The 16,156-nt window shown below is 47.9% G+C and overlaps 2 protein-coding genes across 2 annotated transcripts; one reads left to right on the top strand and one right to left on the bottom strand.

Moving 5' to 3' along the window:
- The first annotated feature begins 1,310 nt into the window (after nt 1-1,310).
- LOC136474151 (premnaspirodiene oxygenase-like) lies at nt 1,311-3,058 on the top strand. The gene is made up of 2 exons (XM_066471751.1): nt 1,311-2,224; nt 2,391-3,058. Exons 1-2 carry the CDS (start codon nt 1,316-1,318, stop codon nt 3,024-3,026), a joined length of 1,545 nt encoding a protein of 514 aa, XP_066327848.1. The 5' UTR covers nt 1,311-1,315; the 3' UTR covers nt 3,027-3,058.
- A 7,430-nt stretch (nt 3,059-10,488) lies between these two features.
- On the bottom strand, nt 10,489-15,736 carry LOC136549224 (heat shock 70 kDa protein 6, chloroplastic-like). The gene is made up of 8 exons (XM_066540494.1): nt 15,083-15,736; nt 14,151-14,403; nt 13,428-13,507; nt 12,444-12,586; nt 12,264-12,362; nt 11,912-12,101; nt 11,261-11,659; nt 10,489-11,131 (listed from the first exon to the last, which is right to left on the bottom strand). Exons 1-8 carry the CDS (start codon nt 15,566-15,568, stop codon nt 10,736-10,738), a joined length of 2,046 nt encoding a protein of 681 aa, XP_066396591.1. The 5' UTR covers nt 15,569-15,736; the 3' UTR covers nt 10,489-10,735.
- Nucleotides 15,737-16,156: the final 420 nt, after the last annotated feature.

Here is a 16,156-nt window from a genome sequence, read left to right as displayed (position 1 = left end):
TTAACTCATTCCTAGCTGTCCAGATTGTCCAACATATCAAGATGATTGCCTCCATGGAAAACTGTGAGTGCAGTTGGCTCTTGATAGCATTGAAGTTATCGATGACACCACTGTCAGTTGAGACTACCAAATTGAACAGCCCGTAGCATTGTTGTGCAAAAGGACAGTGGAGGAATATATGCTCAGTTGTTTCTTCAGCCCCTTGGTTACAGAGTACACAATTGTAGTTATCAATATGCATGTGTTTTCTTCTCAAAATGTTCCTTATACTTAATCTATCTTTTAGGAGTAACCAAGAGAAGATCTTATGTTTAGGCTAGCAGTAGCTTTTCCATATCCATCTGTAATCTGGATCATTTGGGTGGTGTCCAATCAGCTTTTTGTACATTTTTGAGGAGACGAATTTGGTGGAGCCCCCACTGTATGCTCAGATATCATCTTCAACTTCTAAATTTGTTGCTTGCATCATCTGCTGGAGTGTTTGCACTTGATCAAAGGCAATTTGGGACAAGGGAAGATTGAACATTTCAGTTACTGAGTGCAAACTAAAAGCCTTGCTGACTGAGATTGATTTGTTGTTAGCAAATCTATAATAATTATGCCGCTTAAAAATACTACTAGCAGTTATTGTTGAGCCCGAAATGATATACAGGCTGGTTTTACGATGTGGGCATGAAAAATTCAACCATCATCAATGTCGTCCTAATCCTAAATTTACATCGTAGCCTCCGGAATCGACCACCAAAGTACGTGGCACTGAAACTGAAGGGTCAAACCTCTACTGCTGGGGGAGGTGATCTGCAGTACGTCAACTCGATAAACTCGTATTCAATTGCTCTGCTTCTGCACGGAGCCAGAGTGCGCGCCTAGTGTTAAACGACGGCGCCCTATTTGGCCTTCGATCACTCTCAGTTAACTATTTAAATTAAGTATACTATCTCTCTAGAAATTACTAGACTTCTTTGTATGTACTGCCTAAGGACTAGTCAGGTAAATCTAATCTTGATTACAAGTACTAGTAACTTTATTACGCTTACGCATACGTGCTCCAATTGGCCCGAACGTAACAATGGACCAACCAACCGTTCTAACCGAAGATCACGAAAGTGAAATCGATTATAAAATATGTCACACTCTCATGCGCGGCCACACGTACCAGCTCGCATCCGCGAGGAACGCAGCTATAAATACAGCTGAGAGCCCCAGCCTTAGACCACTGAGCGTTCTAATAGCCTACCTATAGCTCGGGTCGATCGATATATCAGCGACATCACTTGGACAGACTGTCCAGCTGTGATATCCATCTGACGGCAGCATGGACGACAGCATGTACAACGCCATCCTCCTGGCGCTGCTGGCCGTGTCCATCCTGACGTTCCTTCATGCGGGGGCCTCCCGTCGTCGTCGCCTGCCGCCGGGGCCGCGCACGCTGCCGGTGATCGGGAGCGTGCACCACGTGGTGAACACGCTGGTGCACCGCCGCCTGCGTGACCTGGCGGCCGTGCACGGGCCCATCATGATGCTCAAGATCGGTCCCACCATGCCGCTGGTGGTGGTCACCTCACGGGAGCTGGCGCGCGAGGTGCTCAAGGTGCAGGACCCAAACTTCGCGAACCGGCCGCGGCTGCTGGTGGGCGGCATCTGCGGCTACGGCTGGGCCGACATCATCTTCGCGCCCACCAGCGACTACTGGCGCAAGATCCGCAAGCTGTGCATCCAGGAGGTGCTCAGCCCCAAGCGGATCCTCTCCTTCCAGCACATCCGCGAGGAGGAGGTGGCGCGGCAGGTGGACGCCATCCGCGCCGCCGCCGCCGCCGCGGGCGCGCCGGTGAACCTCACCAAGATGCTGTACGACATCAGCAGCCGCACCATCTCGAGGTCGTCGTTCGGGGAGGTGCGCCCCGACATGCCCGTGTTCCAGGACGCCATCAAGCGCGTCATCGGCCTGTCCAGCGGCTTCAATGTGCCGGACCTGTTCCCGAGGCTCAGGGACGTGCTCGGCGAGCTCACCGGGATGAAGCGCAAGCTCCGGGAGATACACCGCACGTTCGACGCCATACTCGTCGACATCATCGACAAGAGGCGCCGGGAGCGCGCCCGGATGGTGTCCGCCGGGAAGGAGGTCGTCGACGAGAACGTCGTCGACGTCATGCTCACGTTGCAGAAGAACGACGACGCGTGGGGCTTCTCTGTCACGGACAACGCCATCAAAGCTGTCGTCCTGGTATCTCTAGTTCTTTAGTACTGCATCTCCTCCCTTCTTTTTCTTCTTTATTATCTTTTGGTTTGTGATTCGATTCCATCGAACAAAAATTGTTCTGCATGCAACACCGTACGTACGTTCTGACGTACAATACCGAGTATCTAATATATATACGATACACACACAGGATATGTTCGCCGGCGGCACGGGCACGTCCGGCTCGTCGACGGAGTGGGCCATGTCGGAGATCGTGCGCAACCCGCGCGTGATGAAGAAGCTGCAGGAGGAGATCCGGCGCACGTTCCGCGGGAAGGAGACCATCACAGAGACGGACCTCCGCAGCAGCGACCTCAAGTACCTGAAGCTGGTCATGAAGGAGGCGATCCGGCTGCACCCGGCGGCGCCGCTGCTGGTGCCCAGGGAGAGCATCGACACGGCGGAGCTCGGCGGCTACGTGGTGCCGGGCGGGTCGCGGATCGTCGTCAACGCGTGGGCGATCTCGCGGGACCCGCGCTACTGGAAGGACCCCGAGGAGTTCAGGCCGGAGCGGTTCGCCGAGGACGGCGCCGTCGACTTCTACGGCCTCCACTTCGAGTTCACGCCGTTCGGGGCCGGCCGCCGGATGTGCCCTGGCTACAACTACGGGCTGGCCGGCATGGAGCTGGCGCTGCTGCAGCTCATGTACCACTTCGACTGGAGGCTTCCCCCCGGCATGGACGAGCTCAACATGGAGGAGGCCATGGGGCTCGGCGTTCGGAGGAAGAACCCTCTCATGCTCTGTGCTACTCCCTACGTCCCTGAGCCGGCGTTGCCCGTGGGCTAGTTGAGAAATGGAGATCGACTTTTCGGCACGCACCGTACCCCTGGAACAAGCTCAGTGTACCATGTATGCATTCACGTGTTGGCGTTTATGTAATGCTATGGTGAAATTGCATAAACCCCTTTCACTTTGGTTTCTACATCCCTATGAGGCTACGAGTCATTTTGTTGCAAACTGACTTTGGTTTCTACATCCCTACGAGGCTACGAGTCATTTTGTTGCAAACTGCGCCGTCCCGTTTGGCACGGCTCTACTACACCGGTGAAGCTATTATTTTTAGCTTTAGCTCTATAAATAGCTTCATCGGTGGAGCTGGAGCCACCATTTTAATAAACCATTTGACAAAACAGTTTCACATATATAACTCTTTAAACCATGCTCTCACGGAATCATATACAGGGCCCACCAAAGCGAGGTGAAGCCACTATTTTTTGCTCCACCCTCCACGTATCTTTTGTGACAACACGATTTAAGGGACTCCGCCCTAAGCGAAGCCATTTTGTTTTACCCCGTTTAGCCCACAAAATGACTCCAAGCGACTTCGGTATATATGTTTTGATTTCGTTCTTGAACCCCTCGATGTGCTCAACGAGTTCAGTTTTCACTGCCATTGTATAAGCAGTGGACGACTAATGGTCATTAATAAAGATGAGCAATGGGCCAGCACGGCCCGGCATGGCCCGAGCCCGGGCTCGGGCCGTAGCAGTGGACGACTAATGGTCATTAATAAAGATGAGCAATGGGCCAGCACGGCCCGGCACGGCCTGAGCCCGGGCCAGGCACGGCCCGAGCTCGGGCCAGGCACGGCCCGATCGGGCTCGGGCCCTTTTGGCCCGCCGGGCCACCGGGCCGTGCCTGAACAGTCCATCGTGCCTGGTGGACGGCCCAGGCACGGCCCGTGGGCCGAATATCGGGCCGTGCCAGCCCGTTGAGCCCGCGGCCCACTGGTCCATCGGGCCAGCCCATAGCCCGTTACACAGTAAACACCATATTTCAAACAGCACAATCACAGGTTCAAACTTCAAACAATCACAGGTTCACATATTCATATTCAACAATCACAGAAACACCAGATGACAAAAGATTTGAACTGTTTGTGCAATGCCGCCTCATGAAAAACCTTTCTAGGTAAAACTCACACCTCGCGAGATAAAACTTTAGAAAGGAAAAGAGTATGGCCAACTCGATAAATTAAAATGTTCAAATTATTCAAAGTTATTACAAACCAGCTAGCTCAAATGTCTCAACTCTCACAACTAAAGTCGCACTCACAGCCTCTCAGGCTCTCAGCTCTCAGCAGTCAACCATCACCAGCAGTAGATGATCCACCAGCTTCATCATCAAGGTACTGCTCTTTGAAGTACTCTTCTAGCTCTTTGTCCTCCACAGTGTGTTGTCCACCGGATTCACCTAGCTCCCAGTCTTTGACATAGATTAGCATCTCCACGCTGTTCGCGCCCAATCGCCGTCACTGCTCCTCAATGATCCTACCAGTAAGACTAAAGGTAGACTCCGAAGAAGTAGTTGATACAGGAACAGTCATAATATCTTTAGCCAAGGTACAGAGAACTGGATAGGTTAGTTTATGCTCATGCCACCAATTGAGGATATCAAAGTCATCATCATATGCCACAATATTGTCACTGTCAAGGTAAACAGTGAGCTCAGAGAGACCAGGAGGCACAATAGATCCTGCAGATGCACTTGAAGGACCAGAAGAAACTGATCCTCCAAAAATTTTGCCCCATGCCTGCTTTCTCTTACCTATCAGTCCAGATGGATGGGTGGTTCTAGCTAGCCTAGCAGCACCAAACTTAGATTCATACTTGTCATAGAGTTTATGCAACTCAGATTTAACCTCAGCAAAGTAATCAATATAACTCATATTGTTACTTAGAGCAAGCAAGTCAAGCACATTTCCCAGACCTTTCAACTTAGCCCTTGGGTCCAGAATAAATGCAAAAGAGTATAACAGTGGTATATTCTTCCAATACTGAAATTTATTCTTCATTGGCACAACTACAGCAGCAAGAGTATTATCATGTTCAAATTCATGCAGATGGGATGCAATCTCAAGTATGTGATGTAGTACCAAAGGACTAGTGGGGTAATAAACACCAGAAAGTACAACAGTTGAATCATAGAACAACTCAAGGAACTGCAATACCTTGTCAGCAATATACCAATGCTGTTCATTCAATAGAGGATAGCCAGACTGAGAATTGATGAACACAGAAAACACAGATCTATATGGCATGAGATGTTTTAGCATAAGGTAGGTTGAGTTCCATCTAACATCCATATCCAAAGCAAATTTGCGAGGCCGCATACCCTTAGCAATGCAGTAGTTTTTGAATTGTGCAATGCGATGATTAGATGAATTCAGAAAGTTAATTGCAGTCCTAAAAACCTCTATGTGTGGTTTAAGCCTTTTCAAACCAGATTTAACAATCAAATTAATTATATGGCAAGCACATCTCTGATGCACAACATGATAAATCTTTTTACTAGGATTCAATGGATCAATATCATAACCCAAGTAACAAGCAAGCAGAGGACTCAAAGTAAGCATAGCAGATGTATTAGTAGATGCATTATCAAGGCTAACAGAGAAAACTTTGTCAAGTAGGCCCCAATCTCCAAGCACACCAGCAATAATTTCAGCAATGTTAATACCACTATGAGTCACTTTAATCAGTTTAAAGCCAATAACAGCTTTCTTAAGTTCCCACTTAGAAGTAATGTAGTGAGCAACAACAGTGATATAATCTTCCTTAGCATTGCCAGACCAGATATCAGATGTCAAACAAACAGAAGACACACCAGGCATTACTTCATTTTTTAGGTGATGTAGTTTTTTATTGAAAAGCTTAGAAAGATCTCTAGATGTGGTGAATCTAGACACTCTCTTGTATCTAGGATTGTGAGCACGCTGAATGTAATAATCCCAAGCATCATTGTCAGCAATAGATAAAGGCAGATCTAATCTAGCAATCAAACGGCAAAGCTCAGCTCTAGCAACATCAGGCATATATTCCCAGTTCCTATAAGACCCATCAGGATTCAAAGCAAGCCTAGTTTGAACCAAATTAGCCTGTTCTGTTTTCTTCTTGCATGAGAGCATATTGTTAGGAAAATAGACCCTTGGCCCATTTACTTTGGATTTGGTGTTTGATGACCAACACAACCAAATTGGACTAATGAATTTGCAAGTGTTTGTTTTGTAGTCCAACAGGGTGCAAGACATGACTTGGACGAAGGCGATGTGATGATCCGATGATCAACACCTTAAGCAAGACCTTAGGAGCACAAGAAAAGACCCAAGAGATCAAGCAAAGTCCAAGCATGAAGATAGGAACCAAGCCGTACGCAAGATCATGAAGAAACGAGCTCGTAGATGCGACCGGACGCAAGGACCGGACGCTGGAAACGCGACCGGACGCTAGACCGGTGGCTCGGTAGACAGGCGACCGGACGCGAGGACCGGACGCTGGCGGCAACCAATCGGACGCAGGAACGCAGCATCCGATCGAGTACAGAAAGGTTCTAGAGCGGCATATCTATGATCGGACGCGTCCGGTGGCAGGCGACCGGACGCTAGCCAGCGTCCGATCAGTGTTTTGTCGGCTCAACGGTCAGGACGACCGGACGCGTCCGGTCAGGACGATTCAGCGTCCGGTCAGTAGCAGTTTCGTAGGAACTCGACCCCAACGGCTACTTTCTCAGTGGGGCTTATAAATACAACCCCCAACCGGCCATTTGAGTATGGTGGAGCTGAGGAAACATACCAAGGGTGTTGATACACCATTTTAGTGATCTCCACTTGTATAGTGCTTAGTGTTTTATTAGGTGATTAGCATAAGTGCCTTGCGAAGTGCTTAGGTTGATTAGACCACCGCTTATGCGTTTGCTCTAGGTTTATGCCTAGTGTTTAGTGAGGTTTGCATACCTCTTGCCACCCCATGCTTGCGAGCACAAGTGTTGTACATCAGAGGGGCTTGAAGTCTTGTGAGATCACACCAACCGCGTTTGTGGTGTGACCGCCACCGTGTACCAGAGGGAACAAGGCCCGCGGTGTTTCGGCCAGAAGCTTGATAGTGAAGATGGCAGGGAGCATCCGGGAGAGGCTTGCCGAGAGGCACATCGGAGACCCACTTGCGCGTGGGGAAGGCCCGAGGCTATCCACGGAGTTACCCGACCAGGAGCTTGGCCCTTGCGAGGGGCTCCAACGAGGACTAGGGGGAAGCTTGCGCGCTTCTCAATACCTCGGTAAAAATACCAGAGTCGTCGATGGGAGTTTGCATATCTCTACCTTGCTCTTTAGCTTCCGCATTTACATTGTTTACTTTACTACGTTTGCGGTAGAGATAGCTATACACTAGCAAAACTATAGTTGCACATCTAGATAGTTTATCTATTGCATAGGTTTTTGCTAGGGTTAGAAAAAGAGGCCATAGTTTTGAAGTTAGAATTTTAAGTTGCCTAATTCACCCCCCCTCTTAGGCGTCACGGTCCCTTCACATATGTCTTTTCAAATGACCAGTGCTATTAGCAGATTTACCAGACAAATAAGACTTACAAAGCTTACAAATAGCAACAACACGTACCTCACCGTCCACTGTCTCTATGATTTCATCAAAGTTAGCCCAGACAGGGGATCGGCACTTACTAGTGGTGGACGAAGCCAGAGATGCTGCATCGCTGGTGGCCGCAGCACTAGCCACTGCATCGTCTCGGTTGGTCGGAACAGCACTCCTACCGAACAAGAGATGAGCAGCATCTCCCATGTCGTCTTCGTCATCGGGGATCTGCCCTATGGCCCTGAGCTCGTCGTTGATGGTTGGACCATCGTCACCATCAGCGGACTCAGAGCCGGCCATGGCAGATGGCACCCACCCAACCGGCACCGTCCCTCAACGCCTCCTACGGCACCAGCTACACACCGGCGACCTGTGAACCAAAAACACCAAGAAATGGATTAGGGTCCGTGTGATTGCCTACTAGATCTAGGGTTAGGGTTAGGGTTAGAGGTACTTGCCTGCATGGAGACGGAGCCCGACGCCGGAGAAATGGAAAAGAAGACGAAGACGAGACGGAGAAGAGGGGGGAGACAAAAGGAGATCCCAAGATCCGGTCAGAGAGAGACAGAGAGTCAAACTAGTCAGAGAGGTAGGGAGGAAGAAGTAAGACGAGGAGGGGGGAGAGATCAGAGAAGAGGAGATCTCAACATCCGTCGTCGACAGCGGTAGCCTAGGAGGTGGACGACGGCAGCGGTAGCCTGGGAGGTGGTCGACGGTGGGCGGCGGGCGGCGACCGGCGGCGAGAGGCGAGGCGAGGTGGGGATTAGGGTTAGGGTTTCAGAGCTCAGAGGCGAGGGTGGGCGGGTGGTGGGCGAACGGTTGCGGGCGCGGGCGGAGTGAGGGGGAATGGCCGAAGGTGGGGGTCCGCCGGGGCGGGGGGGGCTTATATAGCCCCTCCAGCTGTCGGGCCTCCACCGGGCCGGCCGTTGTAAAACGGGCCAGGCCGGGCCGCCCGGCGGGCCGAGGCCTCAGCCCAAGCCCGGCCTGCTACGGGCTTTGGGCCGGCACGGGCCCAGTTAGCGTTCGAGCCGTGCCGTGCTCGGGTCGGGCCCAATAACCGTGCTTTGGGCCGGGCCTTTGGCCCACGGGCTGCATGCACATCTTTAGTCATTAATTCTTGATAGGCCCTGCATGGTTGTTGTAATTCCCTACCGTCATTATCATAAGGGCATGTAATGATGATGTCATACCACATACAGATGGCTATACAGACGACGCGTATAATGGGTTATTTGTTTGTCTGTCTGTTGATTCTTTAATGCCTGCATGTAGTCATGATCAAGCGTAAAAAAAATTTATGTGTACCATTGTGTTGCTGGTTGTCCTCGGCAAGCCGATGGATCTCCATGGCCACATTTCATCGAGCACCTCGTTTACATAAGAAACGCCAGCTAAGCCAAACAAAGAAATCGGAATTTTTTCAGGCATTGTTGCTTACCAGGAAGGCACGAACGACATTCTGTAGGTCTCCTTGAAGGAGTCGTGCCTTCGGTTGCCGCTGAGTTGCGTTGTGCCGCCGGAGCGTTGGCGTGTGAGCGTGGGCTCCTCGACGTTGATTTCTCTCTTGACGGCGGCGTAAGGCGAGGGAGACATCGACATCTCGTCAACCGCGTCATGTAGGAGGCCGCCGTTGCCGTGACCGGCGGTGATGGGTGCTGCCGCTGCGCCCATACCGCAAACAACGGGGCACGCCGCCATCACTGCTCCCGCTGCCGAGCTGCTTCCGCGACCAAGGGTATCGGCCGCCATCGCCGTCTCTGTTGCCGCTGACCGGGTAGAGTCGTAGAGATATGGAGACGGATTTTTGGTGCGCAGCATCCACCTCGCGCTCGTCGAAACCTGGATCCTAGCGCGCCCCGCAGCAGGATCCGCACCGTCGACTCGAGACGACGACTCTGTACAGTGGTCCTCTAGCTGGCGATTGGGTCTAGGGTGTTTTTTACAAAAACTACAGGATACAGACTGCACTCGACGGCGCGTTGTACGTGCCCTAAGTACGTGGGTTAAGCATGCAACGAGAAACTCAAAGTGATGACAACGAAATTGCAAAAATAGAGGTCATATAGAGCACACAAAATATAACGTTGTTCGATATCATGCATTGGTGCTAAATAAAAAAAAAGTTAGTTCAGATTAAACATAGGCAAAATACACAACAAAACCATTTATAACGGAGAAATCAAACTCAAAGTGATTTTATAGTAGATTTCGGCACTTACGATGCATTCGCAAGGGGGCTTGTACATCTAACCGTAGTGTATATGGGGCTTATACCCCTTAAGACAAATTTAACTACGGTATTATATTCGTTGTTGTCCACAATCGTCTCACGGTGTCATGTCAGTGCCCTTCTTTTAGAGTGCCATTGCTGCAGATCTCATTATTGGGCTCGGTATCTCTCTGCAGAAATAGGCCAGCACCACAGTTCGGGGCCAACTACCAAGCCCAACTCTTGTAGCACAACAGGAAGGCCGCCGCACGCTGACGTCGCCATTACTGTACTCACCGACGGTGACATTACCGTCGCAGCATACACGGGACCTTTTGCTCGTAGGGTCAATAATCACCTCATCTGCTCGCCAAGATGTACCCAAGACTAGCCTTTGCTTACGAAGGCATACCGAGACTTGACCCATTTTAGGAGCCCTAATCGTGAACTGGTTATCCTGTTTTAAGCCCCTGTGTTCTAACCCAGGCCGGAGTGTTAGAACACAGTCGGAGAATCGGAGGCAAATGCTATAACAACATTATTATTGCTCGAGGTACGTGACACCTGTCACCTGCCTTTGGACCGCCACGGTCTCCTCCACGCTTATCCTTAGGTCAGCCAGTGTGGCACTGTCGCCTCCATGACCGGCCACCAGGAAAGTTATGGAAGATGCAGATTAACCCAGAAGCACTGCCAGGTCGAAGGCTCTTGATATAACAAAAGAAAAAGGCCTATGTATATTCAGGACAGTTAAACATCTGAGCTTTCCCGAACTCACCTTCATCCAGAACTCTAAAGGAAACAAGGTGCCAATCTACCAAAAAGTACACACCCACATCCTACACGATCTTGTGGAAACAAATGCCTCCCTCGCAGCAAAACAGCCCCCGGCGAACCACCTCCATCTAAACCCAGCATGCCTCTCACTTGCTGTCAGTAAAATCAGCGTCTATTACATCGCCTTCGTCGCCTGGCTTCTCAGCAGAGCCAGCAGAAGCATCAGCACCTGGGGCAGGTCCTGCGCCTGGGGCACCCTGCTGGCTGTAGAGGGACTGCCCAATCTGCATGACTTCCTGGTTCAATGCACTGATGGCGTCCTTCATCGTCTGTGTGGAGCCACCAGCAACAGCATCCTTGAGCTCTTGCAGCTTTGACTCGACCTTCCCCTTGACTTCACCTGGGACCTTGTCCCCTAGTTCCTTCAGTTGCTTCTCGGTCTGGTAGATGACTGACTCGGCTTGGTTCTTGGTGTCAATGGCGTCTCTCTTCTCCTTGTCCTCCTTTGCAAACTTCTCAGCTTCGTCAACCATCCTCTCCACCTAGACAGTTTTTGATTGATACAAATCCAATTGATCAGAAACATTGAACAGTATCAAAAGGAGTGAGACCTAAAGTACTAAAAAAAAATTGCTTAAAACATTACAGTACATCACTTGCTCAAGACATACCTCATCCTTTGGCAGAGTGCTGGCCCCAGTAATTGTAATATCCTGCTTCTTCCCTGTACCCTTGTCCACAGCAGTGACAGAAAGGATACCGTTAGCATCAATATCAAACTTGACTTCAATCTGCGGAACACCACGTGGGGCAGGAGGGATTCCATCAAGCCGGAAGCTACCAAGAGACTTGTTGTCTCTCACAAACTCTCTTTCTCCTTGGAGAACATTGATCTCCACACTCGTCTGGCCATCAGCAGCCGTTGAGAAAACTTCTGACTTCGAGGTAGGCAGAGTCGTGTTCCGTGGGATAATCTTGGTCATAACACCACCCAGTGTCTCCAAACCAAGGGACAAGGGGGTCACATCAAGGAGGACAATGTCGCTAACATCACCAGACAAAACTCCAGCCTGCAGTAAAAAACTTGGCACTCAGAAAAAAACATTCCATAATGCAATGTAGGAGTAACTCCAAGCTACAACATACACTAGGGCATTGCTCATCTCCAAAATCTGTCAACAAGGACAGTGTAATGTTCTCATTTCTATGGTTTGGACAGAATTTTGCGAGAATACCATTCTCAATACAGCGTTGTGACATGTTTGGTAGCATACTTCCAAACATAAGTTAGTTAACCAAACAAGAGTTGCTTGTGAACTGACCTGCACAGCTGCTCCAAGTGCAACAACCTCATCAGGGTTGACTGTCACATTGGGGTCCTTTCCTGTCATTTTCTTGACAAGCTCCTGAACGGCTGGTATTCTAGTTGAGCCACCAACAAGAATAACTTCATCAATATCTTTGAATTGCAACTTTGCATCTCTAAGGGCATTGTCCACAGGGGTCCTCAGCCTGAATGACAGTTTGACAAAAAATATATATCAGCAACAAGTTCTATCTTCAATCCAATCGGACCATATTTAACCAAATGCTAGTAGCTGTCAGAAACATGCAAAATTATGTACATCTATAATCTTTGATCTGACTATGCTATCATGGGCCATAATTATGTACCTGTCAAGGAGATCTGAGCATAGCTCTTCAAATTTAGCCCTGGTAAGAGTAGTCTCAATATGCTTGGGGCCATCTACAGTAGCTGTAATAAAAGGCAAGCTGAAGGAACAAATAAAAAATTAGAACAGAGCAAGCAAAAAAAAACAAGCTTTAAGGATGTTAGTGCTGAGAATAAAGAACCTTATGTTTGTTTGGGTCAAAGATGACAGCTCCATCTTTGCCTTCTCAGCTGCTTCTGTCAATCGCTGCAGAGCTTGCTTATCTTTTAGCAAGTCAATGCCCTCATCATTCTTGAAGTTTCCAGCGAGCCAATCGACAATTCTCTGAAAGCATACATGGCATTATAAAGACATGCGTTTTGCAGAAGCTTTGAGTTATGACATGCACAGCAACCACTTAAGATTACTGTACCACTTATGATTACTGTTCCACAGGAAAGAAATTACCAAATCAAGTTCAAAGTATATTAGCAGTTGCACTATCAATCCCTATAAATCCCAGAATATGTAGTTTTGCTTACCACTTTGATCCCACCAAAATTTAACATATTTTACAAATAGTGGATTCTAAAAATCATAATGACTAGTGTATATAATCTCATTGAAAAGAAAGAGCATAAAATACTTGGTGCACAATTTAGACATTGGCACACTGCATTGGTAAGCGCTGATGGTAATGCTAACTGTGAGCTCCCAGAAGAACTAACACAAATAACATATACAATACCAAGAAATCAAGAACACACTGTGACAACATCAATATGCACCCTGTAGTGTAACTAAATTACTCAATCCAAAAACTACATTTGTTCTCTTGATCCACACATTGTCAGAGTCTCAAATAGCTACTTTTTGTGTGTATGGTTGAAGAACATATAAAAAAAAGATACTTTTGCATACATTATTAGTTGTCACAGCTCTCTAAGGTTCATGTCATACATATGACATCTTATAACAGGTAGTACATGTTTTTTTATAAGAAAAAGTTAAACATGTAGCTGCAAATACCCTATTGATGGATAGCCACTGACATGAGATTACAAAGCGAAGGAAGCAAGGATTTTTGTGTGCCAAGAGATAGGGGAAGAAAGAAAAATGAAGAAACCTTTAGAATTGCAGTAAAAAAAATGCATTTGCTGTTGAAAAAATATAACCATTGACTAACCTTGTCAAAGTCATCACCACCAAGGTGAGTATCACCCGATGTAGACAGCACCTCAAAAACACCATCACCAACTTCAAGAACTGAAAATATCAAGGGAATATATGATCCAAGTGGAACCAACAATTTCATTTAAAACATCTCTCAACAAGTCAATGGAATTACAACAAAAAAATGTGGAATATGATAATATGGTCAAACTTCCATGGTACGTGACACCTTTCGGTTTTAGGGTTTGCTAGGGATTTGTTTAGGATTTTATTTGAGATTCTTTTGTCCACCAAGATTCTCATGTAATTCTGTATGAACCATCTGATCATACCTCTCCCATATTACTATTCTTCATCTCCACAGGACTCCACCCCCACCATTTTCATAAAACCCAGTATTCCCTTTTGACTTCCATGTTCCAAATGGGACTACATGGCTACATATGAGCATAACATAATACTATAACATGTCTCCCAACTTGCTGTCACATTACAACTGTACTGACAAAGAATGTAGCCCAAATCTTTCCAGGCAAAAGGTTTAGTGTCTGTTTTTTAAACCTCCTATAGGGTATGTACTGCAACACTCTATAAAGCTACCTAAAATTATAAATTATGTGATAAATGTGAACAGACAGATGGCTGTGGAGAGCTAATCACGCAGGAATAACTTGGTCTTTAGTCTAAAAATCTCTAAGAAGTAGGTATTCACAAGAACACCAAACAGGACAGATACCTGAAACATCGAAGGTGCCACCTCCGAGGTCAAAAACCAGAATTGTTTCATTGTTCTTTTTCTCAAAACCATACGCTAGCGATGCGGCGGTAGGTTCATTTATAATACGCAGAACCTCCAGCCCAGCAATGCGGCCAGCATCTTTGGTCGCTGTCCTTTGTGAATCGTTGAAGTAAGCAGGGACTGTGATCACTGCCTTTGTGACCTTGTCATTCAAAAACTTTGATGCATCATCCACCAGCTTTCTCAGCACCTACAAGACAAAAAATGTACAGCAGCCTGGATCAGAAACAGTATGTACAATCAAAAGTACATCTTGCATAACAGTTAGTTTCAAAGGCTAGTCATATCTGTTTCGATTCTTATTATCAACAGAATTACCATAAGAAATATGGATGACATGCAGAGCAAAGCATATGAATATTATGTCACAAAAACAGAAATGCCCAATACTATGTGACAGAACTTGTGAGATTCAACCACTTAAGTGACGAAACAACCATCAAGGCATCAACCATGCTTTGAATTTGAGGCACATACAGGAAATCTAAGGCAAAATATTGGACTCCCATCGAGCAACCAACAGAAAGAAAACTAATTAGCCATGATAGCAATTTAATTTTCATGGTAATTATGGCTAACCGATGGTCATTGAACTAGCAGCACCGATTTTTTAAAAGCAAATGCTGCATAATAATTCTAATATCACGAAAGTCCACTAAATTACAAGGCAAATTATCGACTGGTAGAAGCATATTATAAGGCAAATTATCCACTGGTAGAAGCATTAGTCTAGCATAATAATACAATTTAAATGCACCAACTATGCTGAGATAACTGATTAAGTGTACACTGCGCTGTCAGAATCCAGGAAACAGAGTACCAACTAACCAACAGAGGTACTGCAGATACATTCTGAATTAGTGTTAAACCTGCGCGGAGATCTCCTCAGCTGCGAACTGCTTGCCAATCGCCGGGCAATCGAGCTTGACGTTGCCGTTGTCGTCCCTCACGACGCGATACGAGACCTGCTTGGACTCCTCGTCGACCTCGTTCATCTTGCGGCCGATGAAGCGCTTGACGGAGAAGAAGGTGTTCTCCGGGTTGACCACGGCCTGGCGCTTGGCGATCTGGCCGACGAGGCGGTCGCCGGACTTGGTGTAGGCCACCACCGAGGGCGTGGTCCGCGCGCCCTCGGCGTTGGTCACGATCGTGGGCTTGCCGCCCTCCATAGCGGCCACCGCGGAGTTGGTGGTCCCCAGGTCGATGCCCACCACCTTCTCGCACGCCACCCGCAGCGGGCGCCACCGGCGGCCGCGGCCGTAGACCGCGGCGGAGATGGAGGGCCGGCTCCGGCGGGGGCCCTCGTGGTGGGCCGCGAAGAATGGGGTCGAGGTGGGGAAGGTCGTGGTCGCCATGGGCTGACGGCGGTGCGAGGAGAGGTCGCCTGACCAAGTAGGAGGGTTCACGAAACCCTAGGAAGGAAGAGGGATGAAGAAGGGTGGATTGGAGTGTGTGGGCGATGGGATTTTGGTTTGGTTTTGGGGCTTAACCCTGGGGAGGAAATGGCGAGAGGTTGAGGAAGAGATAAGGCTATCTCCAACGCCCAAAATGCCAGATACATATGTCCTTTAGGCGGTGTTACTGACAAAAGTTTAATATCTATTCAGCATCTTCTTTAATAATAAAACTTAAAAAAATTTCTTTCTACAAATGAGTTTCTATAAGAAAGAATACCTATATTTGAGTTATACATCTCAAACAACTTAAAATAGGTCTCATGTATAGATACTCTGTTGAACGATATGTTCGACAGAACTGAAAAATAAACAAAAATACTATTCTGGCTTATTATCGTAAGAAAAAAAAAATACTATTTTATCTGGAAGTACTGTTCACGTAAACAGTACCATTATGAGAGCGCTGGTCAGCCAGCCAAACGCGGTCGAAGACTGATTTTAAAACTCTTGCCGCTTATTTTGGGTTTAGATGTTTATATAAGTGCC

This window comes from Miscanthus floridulus, chromosome 1, assembly GCF_019320115.1.
Source record: "Miscanthus floridulus cultivar M001 chromosome 1, ASM1932011v1, whole genome shotgun sequence".
Lineage (NCBI taxonomy): Eukaryota > Viridiplantae > Streptophyta > Magnoliopsida > Poales > Poaceae > Miscanthus > Miscanthus floridulus.
The sequence above is the reverse complement of the archived record's forward strand: the minus strand, read 5'-3'. Positions and strand labels throughout refer to the sequence as shown.